Here is a 17,992-nt window from a genome sequence, read left to right as displayed (position 1 = left end):
AGGAGTGAAAGCATTTGTATGGCGTCTAAATTCACATAAGTGAGAGCTCATGGCCCAGAGGAGTTAAAACAAACTGACCTTTCATTATTTTGTTCAAACTGTATTATAGTTTTTTCAAAGCACAGTCTCGTTAACTTTTGTATCTTTAATCACTCACGGATAGTTGAGTTAATAGAGATCAATCTATTGCATTTTATTCATTTTTGAATCCCGTATGTCTAGGATAGTACATGGCTTGATAAATGTTTGCTGCATATAAATACACTCTTGAGTTCATACACATTTTATCCACCAAATGCATTATCCATAGTAAATTTTTTACACTAGTCTATTTTCTTTAAAAGATTTCATTTATTTGAGGGAGAGAGAGAGGGAGAGCACAAGTGGAGAGGAGGGGCAGAGGGAGAGAGAGAAGCAGGCTCCCCACTGAGCATGGAGCCTAATGCCTGGCTTGATCCCAGGACCCTGGGATCATGACCTGAGCTGAAGGCAGACACTTAACCGACTGAGCCACCCAGGCACCCTAGGCTGACTACTTTCTAATAGCTAAATACTTTCAAAAAACCTTCTCTTGCTATTAGTTAGTACTTACCTGAGGGATGAAAGTTAGAGTAAATATTATCATAAGAGATACTAGAATCATTAAGATTATCTATTAAAAAGAAATCCTTTAGAATATTTTCAAAATTACAATGTTATTCACTACAGTCCTCTAATCTGTTACCTGTATATTTGTCCTGAATTTGATTAAAACTTGTAATAATGTGCCTTTAAATTTCTAGATGTTTTCTAAGAAGACTGTCTCATAAACTGAACTCACCATTCAACCAATCAACAAACTTAATTGAGCACCCTACTGTATGCCAAGCATGATCACACATTCTGAAGATATGGCATTGAACAAGTAAAGTGAAACCCCTGCTTTCATACAGTCTACATTCTAGAGGGAAGTGACATACCATAAACATATAAACACACACATAAACAAGAACATGTGACATCTGCTACGCTAACAATTAAAAGCATGACTGAGTGTGGATGGCAAAGGGTAACTAATTTACATTGGGTAATGGGGAGAGAGTGATTTCACAAAGGATATGGAAAATACGGCCTGAATTACAAGAAGGAACCAGACATGGAGATTTGGAGATGGTTTTGAATTCAGTGGATGGTCAGGGAGGACATTTCTGGGACTAAGAATTGAATGACAGAGAAGGGTCAGCTCAGCGAATAGCAAGGGGAAAAGAACTCCTGTGAGGGTAGGGCTTGTGTGAAGGTTCTAAAGCCGAAGGTCCTGGAAGAATTCTTAGCATGCCCAAAGAAGAGAACAGAGGGAAGAGCATTGTAAGATCAGCCAGAAACCAGATGAGGGGCCCTAAAGGCTGCCTTTGTAGAACAAGCTGGGGAACATGTATTTGTTCTAATCAGGGGAGTGTCACATTTGGTTTCCATTTTTATTCTTCTTCCCCCTTTATTAAATTTTGATCACCTTACTTTTTAAAGGACTTTTCCCAAAAGCATTCAAATATGCTCTGATCGTATCCATCTTTAATTCACCATATTTTATTTGCCACTCTTTCTGTTCCCTTTCCTGGGCATTCTTCTCAGAAAAGTTAGCTGTATATGCTTCCTTTAATTCCTCTAATTTCTCATCCTTTCAACTCCCCTCATGTACTTGTCAATCAGCTTTTGACTCTACTATTCCATTTAGATTATTTTTGTTTTCCAATAAATCATTTTCAAACTCCATTACTGCTTGATACGCAGCAATACTGACCATTATGACCTGCAGGAAACCATTTCTTTTCTTGGCTTCTGTGACACCATGTTTTCTTGTTTTCCTTTCACCCTTTCTAGCCCTTCTTTCTCTAACTCCTATATGCTGATGACTCCTTTTCTCTCAAAATCAAATGCTTAAATTCCATTACAGCTAGTTCTGGGCCCTCATCTAATATTACCAGCATGCTTTTCACACACACACACACACACACACACACACACAAACACACACACACACCTTTTAATGCCACTTATATGCTGATGTTTCTCAATTTATTTATCCAGGGCTTTCATCAGAGCTTCAGACTTATATATGCAACTGTCTACCTAAAATGACTCATAAGCACTATCAAGACTGACCTCTACACTCCCAAACATGATTCTCATCTGGTCTTCTTCCACCCAGTGAATGCCATCTTCATCCACCCTCATGGACATTCCATTAAATCAGATTATCACCTTTGCCACTTACCTCTCCTTTGTCTACTTATATTTATTCCATTACTAAATTTGGTCTATTCCCTTACTGAGTTTGGTCTATCCCCCGAAATCTATCTTGAATCTGTTTCTTGTTCACTATTTCCATTGTTACCACCCTAGTTTAATCTTCTCTCATGGAAACTACTGGCAAGTCTCTAACTGGTTTTTTTTTAACCTTTGCCTTTCTTCAGTTGATTCACAATATAATGTTAAGAGTTCTCTTTGAAAGATATAAATCTGATGATATTACTATCTTGCTTAAATTACTGCAAAATTTCCGTGTTCTTTAAATAAAATCCCAAACACGAGACTGGGCCTATAAGACCTATGTCTCCAGATTCCCTTCATATTCACAAGGTGAAGACTTTTAGATTCCCAATCTCCAGAGCACTTTTTTTTCTCAGTGTTTTTATGTATGCTGCTCTCTGCCTAGAATGCTTATTCTCATTCTCTTGGACTGGTTAATACCTACTGACTCCTGGAGCTTCATCCTAAATGTCATTTTTCCAGAGATCTTTCCTGACTCCCAAGTCCAAATTAGGTCCCCATTCTTTTACCTTCTTGGCTTTCACCACAAACTCAGATTTATATTTTTGTGTTAAATGTCTTCCTTTCCCATAGACTCTAAACTGAAGGAAGACAGAAACCATAAACCTTCCATATATGTACCATGCAGTACCCTTAGTACCTATAACATTGTTGATAGTTGGTACTCCGTATGAATTATTTGAAGTAATGATACAAAATGAATGAATGAATAAATGGTTGGGGACTTGATTTGGTAAAATCTATTTCTTTAAAATGTAATGATGTAAAAAATAGAATTAGGGATTGAGACTGAGAGAAGGAGATAAGGAAATTATTGTATTTAGTTTACTTACAATTTTTCTCCCATAAAATGGCAATTATATGTGAATATAAGTTATTTTCCCTATGTATATTTTACTATGTATATACTGTATCTTTCATTTATAAATGTGCATATCCTTTACTTCATTTTGCTCACATTCCTTAAATAATGTAAAAATTTTGTTAGAAGTTTTAGATTAAATATACCTCGCTGGCACTTTGCTTGACTATTAAGATGATAGAATAATTTTTAGAAAATAGCATCAATGAATTATTGAACTGGAGTAGTTGTACAACCATATTTTATGAGCTGGGATGGAACTTATTGGACATCTAGTCTACCAGCCTATTTAAAAAATGAGAAAAACCAGAGAAGCTAAGTGGCTTATCCAGAGAAAGATAATTCATTAATAATAGAGCAAGGATGAGAATCAAGTATTCTGACTTTTAATCCAATGTCCTTTCTCACAAGATTTTTAGAAGCCAGCATAATTACTAGTTGTCTAGGATTGACAGCCAAATTAAGCCCAACCAAATCCAGGGTTTTGATTTATACATTAAATATGCTTCTCCAATAGAGGATAAGTATCAGGTAGACACTCTCAGGTTTATAGGCCTATTTGCTTTCATATACATATAATATTTATTGTATGAAGTATATATATATACCTTCTCTTTCATATATATGAAGATATATAGATATGTATAAATATATATGGATATATATGAATATATAGATATCTTCTTTTATTTTTCTTATTTATATGTTATTTATTCATACACAGATGTAAATACATGAACATATATATATTAAACACCTCATAAACACACACACATATCTTCTTCCCCACATATATTTCACTACAAGGGAATTTAAATTTTTTCCAATAGTATCCCTTCTTTTCACACAGGAGAAACTTAGGCTTATGGAAACTAACTAAATCCAGATCACCTTACTGTCTGAATTGTGTACTCTTTATCCCACTAATGAAAAGGAAGTTGGAAAGTAACATGATAGACTTTGCATGAAGTAATTTCCCTTTGTTCTTTTTTTGTTCTTCTGATGTAGAAAACTGTTCCTCTCTCATGACCTCTTTAACAAGTATTCAAATAGAAAAAGCCTGATCACTTGATATCAATTTCACATAATTTCTTTAACAGGGGAAATAGAGATCTTTTAAAATTAATATCTTGGTTTATTTTAAAGAAAGCCTGTAATGAACTCCCTGAAATGAAACCTCAGATAGTTTCTGACTCCACTTAATTACTAAAGATTTACCAATTTCAGGCTTTAGAAATGATTTTTATAATGCTTACAATACACTATTAAGTGAAAAATCAGTATATAACTTTGTATAAAAAGTACAGGGGCGCCTGGGTGGCACAGCGGTTAAGCGTCTGCCTTCCGCTCAGGGCGTGATCCCGGCGTTATGGGATCGAGCCCCACATCAGGCTCTTCTGCTATGAGCCTGCTTCTTCCTCTCCCACTCCCCCTGCTTGTGTTCCCTCTCTCGCTGGCTGTCTCTGTCTTTGTCAAATGAGTAAATAAAATCTTTAAAAAAATAAAAAATAAAAAAAATTTTTAAAAAAGTACACCACTCTAAGTGGCTTTTTCCCCCCTCTTTAAATACTCTGCATTTTCCAAGTTTTCTACAATGAACATATATTACTCCTATAATTAGGAGAAATTCTATAATTTAAAAAATATGTTTAGAATACAGGTTTTTAGGGGCACCTGGGTGGCTCAGTCGTTAAGTGTCTGCCTTCAGCTTAGGGCATGATCCTGGCGTTCTGGGATCAAGCCCCATGTCAGGCTCCTCTGCTGGGAGCCTGCTTCTTCCTCTCCCACTCCCCCTGCTTGTGCTCCCTCTCTCGCTGGCTGTCTCTCTCTGTCAAATAAATAAATAAATAAAATCTTAAAAAAAAAAAAGAATACAGGTTTTTATAATCAAATTCATTTCTGCCAACAGAACCTAAGTACCCAGTTTTTCTACTGTGAATTTTTAGCCACTTGAAAAGAAAGGTACCTAGGGACTGGATAAAAATGGGGAAAGTTATTTTCATGGTAAAAACAAAAATAATTAGCTTTAAATGCTGAGATTATTAAAAGCCCAAAGCTGTATATCCATTCTCGTCTATATAAAAGGGACTACTCTCTATGACTTAAAACATACTCTGAAAAGATTATCTGTAAGGTCACGATGATCAATTAACATTTAGTAACTCAATGGACAGTAATAAAACCAAAAGAATTATGAACTAGAATCAATCAATGCAACCTATGAAAACAAACAAGTTTCGTTTCAGAGAATTATTTTAATCCTTTCTTGGAACTACAACTAACTAAAAAGACAATTTGAAAATAATTCATTTATACAAATGAATTGATTGAAAAAATAATTGGCAGAAAAATTGCCATGTTGATGTTAGGTATTCTTGTATAATTATAAATTTTATTTTTTTTTAGTAATAGAAATTAAAATTAAACAAACACTGGACCAATACTTAAAATAAGGTTAAGCATAATTTTTAAAAAGGCCACTGAATGAATAGGCAATTGAGTGAATTAATTAATGAAACAGAATATATTCTCCCAGAAGACTTATAAAATATTTATTTATTCATTCAACACACATTTACTAAGCACCTAATCTGTCGGAGATACAAAGGAGAATAAGATATTTTGCCTGCTCTGTGATGCTCATTGCTTAGTATGAATGATTAAAAAGCAAACAGGAGTCTGCTCCCGTGCCTGCTCCCACCCCTAAAAGGATGAGCTTTTGGGGCTTCAGAGTTATTTTTACACATCTCAAACTTGGTCTCTAATATGGTCAGTAAACATATGTGAACCCAACAGTTGGTTAAACATACATCTGGGCGGGGGCGGGGCCCCTGGGTGGCTCAGTTAAGCGTCTGCCTCTGGCTCAGGTCATGATCTCAGGGTCCTGGGATCCAGTTGCATCGAGGCTGCATGGGACTCCTTGCTCAGCAGGGAGCCTGCTTCCCTTTGCCTCTGCCCTTTCCCACTCCTGCTCTCTCGCTCTCTCAAATAAATAAATAAGTAAATAGATAGAATGTTAAAAAAAAAAAACCAAACATCTGGAGGAAAAGGTTAATGTATGTCATCTGAGAAGTACAAATAAAATATGATGGTTATTCACAGGAGAGAAGATTGCATAAGGTAATGTGGGGAAGGGAAATGCACTTGCTTAGAGGATTAAGAGGCATTTGAACAGTGTAATTTAGCATGTCTAACAGAGCCCTTTATGTAACAGTCTTATCTCACTATATAAATACAAATCATCTACTTGAGTTCTAATACAGGTTTCTGGCTCCTTCTGCTTCCTCTCAAGTAGATTTTTGATGTTTACAGTTCTGGTCTAGGAATAATGTGCCACATAGGCTCTATTTTCCATGGCACAAGGAAGTTATAACTCCATGGCCATCTTTCCCCACTTCTGTGTGGGCGGAGCCAAGACTGCTCTTTGCTCATTTACCCGTATGTTGGGGTCAGTCTTTTAGTGCGGAGACGCTGCGAAGTCAGCTGGGAGCTGCCTGGATTACACAACTCAAAGATTACTTCCTGTGTAATATCCTTTGTTCTGAAATTTGGAAGAAGTTTCTAGAACTGTTCATAAGACTATTTCTGTTTTTGGGTACACCCTCTAGCTGACCCAAAAATGTGCACAGTAGGAAATTTAAGTGCCAGCATACAAATTAATTAATTTTTGTTAAGTGCCTCCTAGAGTCCTAGCATACAATGAGCTATGGGGTAGGAAATTACATAGAAAAAAATTACAACCCTTGTATCTAGGAGTTATAGTTTAATCTACACAATAAATAAATAAATAATGACCTGGTTTGCTAGAACTAGGCCTGGTCTGCAGATACGTGGCTGCTTTACTGCGATGCTCTGCTTTGTGCCTAGCCGTGTGCACGTGAGCAAGCCACTTGGCTTCTCTGTGCTTCAATAAAATAAGGAGCTGGATCACAGGAATTCACTATTCCTCTGACAAGTTAATGGACATGTAACTAGACGAGTATCTCCTTTTGTTACTTTACATCCAACTCCTGGACCTCAGAAGGATATCAAGGAAAAAGTGAGAATGAGCTACTATTGATCACATATTATTAGAACTTCAACAAGTTTTTGTATTCATCTAGTCCAATAGCTTACTTTCAAAAAGAGGAAACTGAGGCACAGAAATGTGAATTTCGTAGCCCAAGAGCGTAGTGGTAGCTCCAGATCTCTTGATCTGGTTCTCCTGATTCTGTTTCTAATTTATTTCTTAGTTCTCCCAAATGCATAGCTTTATTTTCATCTGGGAAGTCCTTTATGTATTCATCAAGATTCAGTTGTTGTTTTTTTTTTTCTACAGCTCTCTGATATTTAATTAGTTATTAAAATCTTAGAAGCATGGGACCAGCAAGGGCAGAGTACAGTAGTTTTTCAGGAAATAGAAGTCATATTTAAATAGTACCTTTTCATCACTCTTCCTACCTAGAATAGCTATCATCCCTTAGGCAAAAAACTACTGTTGAGAAGAAACTACTATAGAAACGTAGATGTTAACATGTTAATTATCTTTGGGAAGAGAGTGCTGTGAATAGAGATACCTTGAAATGATCATACTCATACCTACATAAAGAAACAAGATTTACTGAAGGTAGTTATTTGCCACAGAACCTGCAAGTTTTTATTACATTTTAGGAAATAATAATCAAATAAATCTGTATAATTTAGCTAGCAGTGTTCCCAAAAGCAAGTCTGGAAAAATAATTGGGGAGAGGGGTTATAGTTAATTCAGGTCCATAGCACTACAAAATGTGCTGATGTCCATGAGTGTCCTGGAAATTGCCCATACCTTCTAAAACATGTCCTTTCCCTGAGCTTTGTTTAGCAACGGCCCAACATGGAAAGGAAGCTGGTTAAGGTGATCTGAGGATTTTATATGGCAAGAGAAATTTGGCACACAAAGATACACTTCTTAACACTATAAAATTTTCCTTAACTCAGGAGAAATTGCTAAATTTGGGGGAATATTTTTACATTAAAAACGTATTCTTCTTTAGAGGTACTGCTTTATGCTTAAGTCAGAAAGCTTCTCAATAAGGATGAGTCTTTATGTTCTCTAAAAACATTTCCATGTGGCAAATGTAATAAAGAACTATAGAAAATAATGCTCACTGTACTAAGATTATTGGGAAACAGGAAAACCAGTTAAATAGTATTATTTGGGGAGAAGTTTCCTATCATTTCATTGGCAGTGGGTTTTACATGTCTTAGATAGGGAGATGGAGTTCAGTATTAAAAGGTTACCCTCTTTAGCATTAGAAAAAGAAAAGGACGAGATTGATGTTAACATTCTTTAAAAAAAATAATAAAAAATTTTTTTAAAAACCACACAGGTGCCAAAATAATGGAGAAAGGATCCATTTTCTCAATTTTAGTAACCATCAAGTCAATCAATGGTACATTGATTACCATTTCATCAAATACATACATATAAAAATGAGTATCTGTGTGCAGGTATGTGTATATATAGTATATATACATTACATATAGTGGATTCACTCCCCATCCTTCACTGACTCCAGTCCCAACACATGATCCCAAACTCAGAAGAAGTTGGTAGAAAGAGAGTTAGGAGCAAGAAAATGGTTTATGAAGCAGTCTATACCTTGTTCCCTTTCTGCCCTTCGCTCTTAGGTACATAATAAGCATCATTTTTAAAACTCTGATAGAGCTTAAACTCAAACCAAATATATATTTGGAGTTAGGTAATATCTGGAATCATAGCACAGGACGTTTTTTATTATGTTTAGTACTTGTCAATGTAAGCTCCTTACTGTTGACATCTTCTTGAAAAATCCATGTACCTGGTATTAAGCAAAGGGCATTGGATGGAGTTTACAATGGAATAGAAGGGAATTTTAAATTTTATTCTGAGGGTGAGGCCTACAATGGGATTGCAAGTTTAGGGAGAGGACACAAATGCTCACTGAATGTCTTCTGGGGGTAATACACATATGCTGTTTCATTTAATATTTATAATAATGGTAAGAAATTTTTCTCATCACCATTTTACACATAAGGAAACTGAGACACAGAGAATTTAAACAAGTTCATAGTCAAAAGTTATAACTCATATAATAAAAGTGAAACAATTTTGGTTACTATAAAGTCCAAAGTTAAGCAGAAATCCTACAAATTCTAGCCGAGGACCAAGAGGCAAGAAGTAGAAATCAACAGAATAGCTGAAGTGACTGGAGCTAGTTCTGAGTGACCGGGTTTTATTTTGCCATTGGGTGTAGTATATGGATTTGTAAAGGACTAGGCCCACATTTTCAGGTCTGTGCTACATTTTAAAGATGTCAACTAGTACTTGGTGCTTGGCACAGTATAAGTTACCAGAATGTGTTCGCAAGCCATATTTTGAAGTGTATAATTCTTTTAAAAATGAGAATAACGCTAAGGAATACCCAAATAATTCCTTTCAACCTTTTAAAATGATCAAGATGGTATAATACCCATATACATATTTAAAATAAGAACTTGGCTAAGGCATATAGTTCATTCATAAAATTCGTTTGTTAGAACCAGGCATTTCTTTTTCTGTGTATAAACTAAAAGTTGACGTGGGGACTGCTGAACTTCTTTTCCTTGCTTTAAAAGGGGATGGATGGATGATGGAAAAATAGAAAGATAGATAGATAGATGATGGATAGATAGATAGATGATAGATAAAGTGAGCATGACTTTGGATACTAAAATAAGAAAATCTATTCTGATTTTAATTTCATATCACCAGAGACCAAGATACAGATTTCATACTAACATTCAATGTTCCTTTAACACCAACTAAAGCTACTCTGTAAAATCTTGTATTAAAACAAAAGGTTATATTTTTCTTCTAGCTAACAAATAGAGCTCTGCATTCTTTCTATCTGCAAAATGAGTTATAATATTGCTCTTGGGATATAGGAAAACTCCACCATCTATAATGGCGTAATATTATTAGGTAGCTTTGGTGGTTTTAAAATATGTTCATAAATTGTTTTATACTGTTCTCTTCAAAAGGTAGGTCATAATGCCCTCTCCTTAGTATGAGTTGGGATTTAATAACTTGTCTATAACAAATAGAATAAGGTAGAAGTGATGGTATATGACTTCTGAGACTAAGTCTTAAAAGGCATCAAGGTTTCCTTCTTACTCTGTGCCTTGGATCACCCGTTCTGAGGGAACCAAAACGCCACAGTATGATACACTCCTGCAGCCATGTGGAAAGGCCAACAAGATGAGGTACTGATTCCTCCAAGCGGCCTCCAGCAAGAAGCAGAAACCCTGCCTAGAATACGGAGAAGGAGTTCGAAAACAAATAACTAATGCAGTAGCAATATTATATAGTGTATAAGAATGTATTTGAAAATAAGAATGATGCACAACATAATTTGTTCATTTTTATATTACATCATACATAAAAACACTATTTTTTGGTTGACACTTGCAAGTACTATTTAAACAATCTGTCACTTTGGCCTGTTTTTTTCCTGCCTTACAGTTTGTTCACACCTTTGATTAGAATCACCCCAAATGTGTCTGATGAAACAATGAGGGACCTGCCTCTCCCGCTCATTAACAGATCACAGCATAACCTTCAAGTATTTTCCCAGTCACCTGGTGTCAAGCCATCTCAGTTAAGCTCACCAAAAAGCAGTCCCACTTTGATCCAATCTGCACATTTTTTTTTCCAACAGTGGTGTGCTGTACTGGATAACAGTTTTAAGGCTCTACGTTGCCAATGGGCTGTATGTAGCCAAGAAGTTTTTTGTTGTTGTTGTTATTAACCCAATTTTCTCTTAAGGACTAAATGACCAACTCTAACTCTAGATGCTGATTACCCTGGAGGAGGCTGGTCTGGATTGCACAGGCAGGGTCTGTGATGCTGAGTCAAGACACCCTCTAACTCTGTGGGCAACATTTGGTCTAATATCTTAGAGCAATTAGCAAAAGTGGCAGTTATACAAATAAAGTGTATCCATGAGGAATACGTTCAGCTTTGAAAAACAGAAAACCCAACCATAGTGGCTTAAGCAAGTACAGGGCTTATGATTCCTCAAAACAAGGACTCAAGAGTGTCCCGGAGGAATCAGGCTCTGTACCTTGCCTGCCTCACCATGCTTTTTTTTTTTAAAGATTTTATTTATTTATTTATTTATTTGTTGGGGAGAGAGAGAGCCAGCACAAGCAGGGGAGTGGCAGGCAGAGGGAGAGGGAGAAGCAGGCTCCCCACTGTGCAGAGAGCCCGATGGAGGGCTCAATCCCATGGCCCTGGGATCATGACCTGTGCGGAAAGCAGACGCTTAACTGACTGAGCCACCCAGGCGCCCCCCTGCTCCACCATTTTTAATGTGCCTTTTGCCCTATGGTGGAAGGACAGCTGCTAACTCAGTAGATACCATGTCCCAGCTTCCAGCAGGGAGAGCGCAAAGGACAGAACCTCCTCAGGAGGCTTTGTTCTTTTTTTTGTTTTTGTTTTTTCCCTGAAAAGAAAACCCTCCCCAGGCATTTCTCACTGGTCAGAACTGGATGCCATGACCACCCTAACCACAGGGGAGGCTGAGAACTCAAATACTTAAGCTTTGCAGTCTCCATAGAAAGGGACATTAAAAGAGAAATTGGTTGAAACGGGTGCGAAGTGATCTAGCCCTTAGAAGAAAACCTACCCCACACTTAACATACACACATGCATATTTTTAAAAATTAATTCACACAGCAACACTTTTTCCACTGAAGGAGCTTAGGGAGAAAATGTTTTGGTGCAGTCCTGGGTGGGGGTGCTTGACAGTGCTTAATATCATCACCAGCATTGAAAGTAATAAATGTTATCCTTCTTTTCTATCATGAATATGAATGACACTCTGAAGGCTGAAAGCAACCTAAGAATTTACGTGAGAAATGAGGCATGAAACATTTTTGAAAATATATTAGCCCAAAGTCTGTATTACTGCATATTTTATACCCTTTTCAATATGCTACAAAAGGTCTGAGCCATCAACTGAATGGTGCCAGAAAAGAACAAATAAGAAAAAGGATACAAAAATAAATGCTGGGAGTCAAGTTACCTCCAAGATGTTCTTTATGGTCAGTGTAATGATCACAGTACTGGGCAGACAGCTTTGCTTCAAACTCTCCCCATCAGCACTTGTCCTGCAATGTGGGTTCTCCAGGAAGTTTATCCCAGGCCAAGTAGTCAAAAATATTCATGGAACTAAGTTGGTATTGGAGAGGGGATTCCATAAACACTTCCCACCCCTGCCTCCTGCCCCTTGGTTCCTTGCACTTTCTTCAATGCCTGAGATCTTTCCTCTTATTTTGAGAACACGAAGGAAACATGTCTAGTTGAGGGGTTCCCGATTGGGAACTCAGTTAATGTTTAATTTTGTATTATGAATGTTTTATTGTCCAGATATATTTTGCAGGCATAGTCCTGTGATAATTAGAACTACGAATATATTTTACATCCCACGAACTCTACCCCATCTTAATGATATTCAGTAAAATGGCCAACCATATGAAAATATGTACCCTGTTAAGATATTATTCATTATTTTAATCCTTTCTACTTTTACATGATTTTAAAAAGTTCTACAATGAATATATATCATTTCACAATAGGAAACAAAAACCAACTTCGGTTTTTCCATGAGACTGCTGTCTTCCCAGACCAGACATGAGCCAAGTTTAGACTTGTAAAGTGAAATTGCATGGGGTATCATGTCTGGAGACAAGTGCCCATCAATCAACTGTCTGGATGCCATGGAGTCTCATGGTTCATGTACTCAGCATCATCAGTTCACTCATAAAAATACCTATTCCTGGCCCCAGACGTGGTGATTCAGATGTATGGGGGTGAGGCTCAGCATTTTTAACAAGTCCCCTCACTCTTTTTTCTTTCTTTCTTTCTTTTTTTTTTTTTTTTTTTTTGGAGTTTTNGAGCTTAAAAGAGCGAGCAAGCATGAGCAAGGTGGAAGGCACAGGGAGAGGGAGGGAGAGACTCCTTAGCAGACACCCCTCCCCCCCAACACAAGGAGTCCTAAGCAGGGCTCGATCTCACGACCCTGAGATCATGACCTGAGCCAAAATCAAGAGTCGGGCACTTAACTGACTGGGCCACCCAGGTGCCCCTCAAGTCCCTTCATTCTGATACAGACAGTCCCCAGGCCGCACCGGAGAAACATTGCTCTGGTAAGTCATTTGCTCACTCAACGAGAGGCCGCAGTCTATGCCCGAGTCCATTCTTACGGAGCCCACTGATAAGCCAGCCTGCCCCTTCACACCAGAGAATGGTGCCCTCTCTGCCCCATCTTTCAAAGGGTAAACTGCTTTTACTTTTCCTCAGTCACAAGGAGTTTATAGGTTAATAATTTGCCTAACACTTCTTAATACTTAATAAGACTTCATTACACTAAAGTATCCTGTCATACAGAAAAAGTATTTCTTCTTTTTTTTTTTTTCATTTTTAAAGATTTTATTTATTTATTTAAGAGCAAGAGCGAGAGAGAGCACAGAGTGAGGGGGAGAAGCAGACTTGCCACTGAAAGGAAAGCACGATGTGGGGCTCGATCCCAGGACCCTGAGATCATGACCTGAGCTGAAAGCAGATGCTTAACTGACTGAGCCACCCAGGCGCTCCAGAAAAAGTGTTTCTTAATTAGTTAAATTCAAGTGAATGCCCACCATGAATAAGAAAGATATTAAAGATAGATAAGACCAAACTCTACTCCAAATGAAGGTTTCTAGATTAGATATCTCCTGCTTGTCTGTCACTGCTTATGAATTCCCTCAACAGATCTTTGGTGATAAACTACACAGTACAAGTGAATGGTTACTATTCTAGAAGGATTTCTTAGCCAGTGAAAACGCAAGATTGGTGTAGTAAAGATATACCTTTAATGCTTTTCTTCTAAGAAGTTTTTATATCATTTTCTTCATTCTCAAAGATGGTTCTATTTTTCTACTAAAAACCTAAAGAAGGACTTCTCTTGGTGCCACACATGTCTGGGGAGGTCTTACTGTAAATCAGCCTTCACTTACTTCCTGGCTATCAGACAATGTTTCACTTAGATACTATATCTGAGGCCTCATCTAAATTAAGAGAATGGGACTGCATATTTCAGAAATAATCTGCCAGCTGTGCTTGTGGAAGGGTCATGAAGCCCTTGCAAAGAGTAAAAGGAGGAGGAAAGGGAGGGAGAAGAGAAGAGAGGAGCATCGGGGACAACAACAACTGAATTTTGTAAAGCATCTTCTAAACGCCAGCCATGAAGCTAAGCGCTTTAACAAAGTATCTCATTCAGTCCTCCTGACAGCCATGAGATAAAGTTTCCTTATAGACCGATTTTACAGATCAGGAAAACTGAGACAGAGAGAGATTACATAAATTGCCCCAAATCACAGAGGTACTAAGAGCCAAACTAAGATTCAGAGCTCTGTTTGCAGAGCTCTCCACCATGCACTGCAGGAGACTTCGGGGGCTGGAGGCCCTCAGGCCATGTGGTGCAGCCCCCGCAGGAGCTCACTACTCCAGCGGCAGCAGAACAGCCAGCAGAAACGGGCTGATCACAGGTTAAGGTCCGTTGTCTAATCCATCGGAAGGCCTCCGACAGCCTCAGAAATCAGGCTGGATTTAAGAGTGCGAGCTTCCTTTCCTCACCGAATCAGCCCCTCACGATTCAGATGCTGTATCTTGTCTTCCAATTGATCAGTCTATTGCACCAAGGAAGGCCAGTTCTAAATTTCCTAATAAAACTATCAGAATGATGAAAGAGAACACGATTGGCTGTCAGAAAAATATCAAAAATCAGTATGATGCTTGAGTTGGCCCGACTGGCTCATATACTATTTTTCATTACAAGGTGAATAGCAACTATTTGGCTGTTAATTAATGTTATGTTATTATTATGAGGGAGGCCCAAGGTTCAGACTTTCTTAATTGCCTGAACTCCTGGGCTAATTAATGCAATTTATAAAGGATATGTCAGGAATAATAGTATATGTTTTTATACCAAATGTAAAAACACGAGGGACGTGCCCCTCACTGAAGGTCACCAGATAGTTCTAAGTACTGAACATAGGTCTTGTCAGAGAAAATCCCAGTACATTAATTTAACAGGCTCAGAGTTACTTATCAAAAGGCTGTAGAGCATAATATTTTGCATAATCAAAATGGTTTATTAACTCAAGTCATCATTTGATTTTTCATTTATATTCCAATTCACAGAGATATAAGCATATCAATTACAAAACAACCTACAATATCTAAATACAAAATAGCTACAAGGCTAAGTATTGTACGCTGTATCTAGAATATTACAGAGCTCAATAACAAGATGATTTTCACAAAACACACGCCAAGTGTTGATTATTCACATTACCTGACAGGAAGTGCCTTGTGGTTTTTTTCCTTGTAAAGTATGTATGTTATTACTCAAAAGAAAATCATCTTCATTTAGATCTATGAAAAGAGATAAATGGTATATGTAGATTATCAGAAATTACAGGATTTGAGAAGTTTAAGTGCAATTTAATACTCATTATACTTTTCATTAGTCTATTAAGGTACTATATTGCCTAAATCATAAATCTTTATTTTCTGAAAGATAAGTTATTCTCATAAGAAACAGATCAAAATAAAATACACAAATTTAACAACGTAAACATGCAGAAGGCCACTGGTCTGCTGAGTACCTGAGCAAGCCATGGAACCTCTCTGGCGCTCAGTTTCCCTCTCAGTAATAAAAGAGTAGCATCCTAGCTACTAAAGCCATGTCTAAGTCCAAAATGCTCTGATTCCATGAAGTTATCACCTCACCCGATTCTGTTACACTAAGCTTTCCACCCCTGGCATTTTGAGCTTCATTAGCTTATAGACGTTTTCTCCACATGGATTATTTATGCTGAAATCGTTCTATGCATGCTTCAGTAAAAGGCTTGCAATGTGGCATCCGTTTGCTTGCAGCTACATGAAACCTTTCAAAGAGTAATAGCCTTTCCCTTCCAGGGACTGGAAAATGGTCTCCATTTATTTAAATGTGAAATGTACCTGTGCTAAAAGAGGACAGAACGTTAGGGTTCCCTAAATCCAAGCCCCGTAGTCTCCAGACGAGCTTACTGTGACCACAGAAATCACCTGGCCGCCAAGTCAGTGACCTTTCCCTTCACCTTCACGCTTTACTTGCAATCCCTGCTTGAATTTCTTGCTATTCCTCATTCTCAGATTCTTGGGGGGAGAAAGGGGCGGGTAAGGCCTCCCCTCCACGCACAGTGAAAAACAGGGGACAGGTTCTCCTCCAAATCGCCATCTTAGCAATCGTGAAAAGACAGTTTAAATTCAGTCTCAGAGTTATGTATATTGTTAACAATATTTAAAATCAGAATACCCAATACAAGTTTCCAGAAAACACTTCAATTTTATTATAAGCTTGTTTTGTGATCTGACTCTTGGAAACCAGATCTTCCATTATAGGGTCAGGATGCAAGACGCAGTCTGGGCAACCTTCTTCTCCTTCTTCTTTTTTTTTTTTTTTAAGTTTTTGTATTTAGCAAAAGAAAATTCTCTCCTCTGTTCCTTCATTCCTTTTCATCTCTTCCCTTTTCTGATTCCTTTAACATGAATTTTGGAGAACTCCCTCTGTGGTTATCCTTCCAGGTAGAGGAAAAGAGCGGTAGAGTGCTCACCTGTACTCTAGAATCCGGAAGCAGCTGAGACACTTGCACAAGGCACTGACGTCACTCAAACAGCGACGCAAAGTAGTAAAAGGAGTGATTCAGATGCTGCTATGGGGAGAGATCACTATGACTCGGGCTACTCCTGGAGGGGACCCCAGTGGAAGCTTGAAGAGTGGATGTAGTTTGGAAAGGCAGGAGAAAAGGAAAAATTACAAATATAGCAGCCTACGGTGTAGAATAAGTGGAACACATTTAATTCAGTGTAGGGACTGAAACTGGTCACATGACAGGCAATTCTCAATATAGCATAGAAGGAGGTAGGGCTGGAAGGGTAGATAAAGTGAAATTTTAAGGAGCTGTGAGCTCCAGGTGGAAGAATTTGGACATAACCTACTAGACTGATGTTGAAATATAAATGTATCAGCAGGAATCAAATAAGTACCTTAACTAAATGAGGCGAATTTTGTCAGGGAGATAATGGAAGATCTGTGGTGAGCTGAAGGGTCACCACTGATGAAGGGCGGCCATTGCTCTCAGCTTTCCCAGCCGAAATAACCTTAGACTTTGAGCCCAGGATTGCCGGTTTCCCTCTTGTTTTTCAAGAGAATATAAATATATGGATATTGATGTAAAATTTCCTGATTTTTAAAATATTGTGTGGTCCAAAGAAGCTTTTTCTCAGAATAAATTCAGTTACAGAGCTACCAGCATGTGGCCTCTACTGTAGAAAATGCGGGACCTTCGAGGGTCTTGGAGTAGGAAGAGGCATCAGAAAAATGGTATTTTATGAAGATTAGCTGTTTGTTTTGTGGTCTTATACATTTTTATTTATTTGCAATCTCCCAAATATTGCCTTACAAGAGAATATTTATAAAAACAGAAGCAATTTTGTCCTAAGGAGCCACCAAGTTGCAATAGTTGAATTAGGCAATATGCAGTTGTACTTTCCATAGACGGCCACAGAAATATCTCTCCCACCACATGTTCTGCAATGTGAACTTGGCACGCCTCCATCAAGAAATAGAGTTCAATTCTCCTTATTGAACTGAGTTGATCTTAGTAACTCACTTGTCACAGGACAATGCAGTGGAAATGATGCTTTGTGACCCCCCAAAACTAGGTCAGAAGAAGACTTACAGCTTCTGCCTTGTT

The 17,992-nt window shown here is 37.8% G+C and overlaps 1 protein-coding gene across 1 annotated transcript in view; it reads right to left on the bottom strand.

The window, feature by feature from the left end:
* LOC109488893 (putative uncharacterized protein ENSP00000383407) overlaps positions 1–17,992 on the bottom strand; it is a 65,316-nt gene that overhangs the window by 12,180 nt on the left and 35,144 nt on the right. The window contains exon 6 of the mRNA XM_034657455.1: positions 15,547–15,626. Within this exon, the coding sequence (XP_034513346.1) occupies positions 15,547–15,626 (80 nt within the window). The remainder of the gene's footprint in view (positions 1–15,546; positions 15,627–17,992) is intronic.

Source organism: Ailuropoda melanoleuca, chromosome 1, assembly GCF_002007445.2.
Source record: "Ailuropoda melanoleuca isolate Jingjing chromosome 1, ASM200744v2, whole genome shotgun sequence".
Classification (NCBI taxonomy): domain Eukaryota; kingdom Metazoa; phylum Chordata; class Mammalia; order Carnivora; family Ursidae; genus Ailuropoda; species Ailuropoda melanoleuca.
Note: the sequence above shows the minus strand (reverse complement) of the source record. Positions and strands in the feature narration are given on the sequence as shown.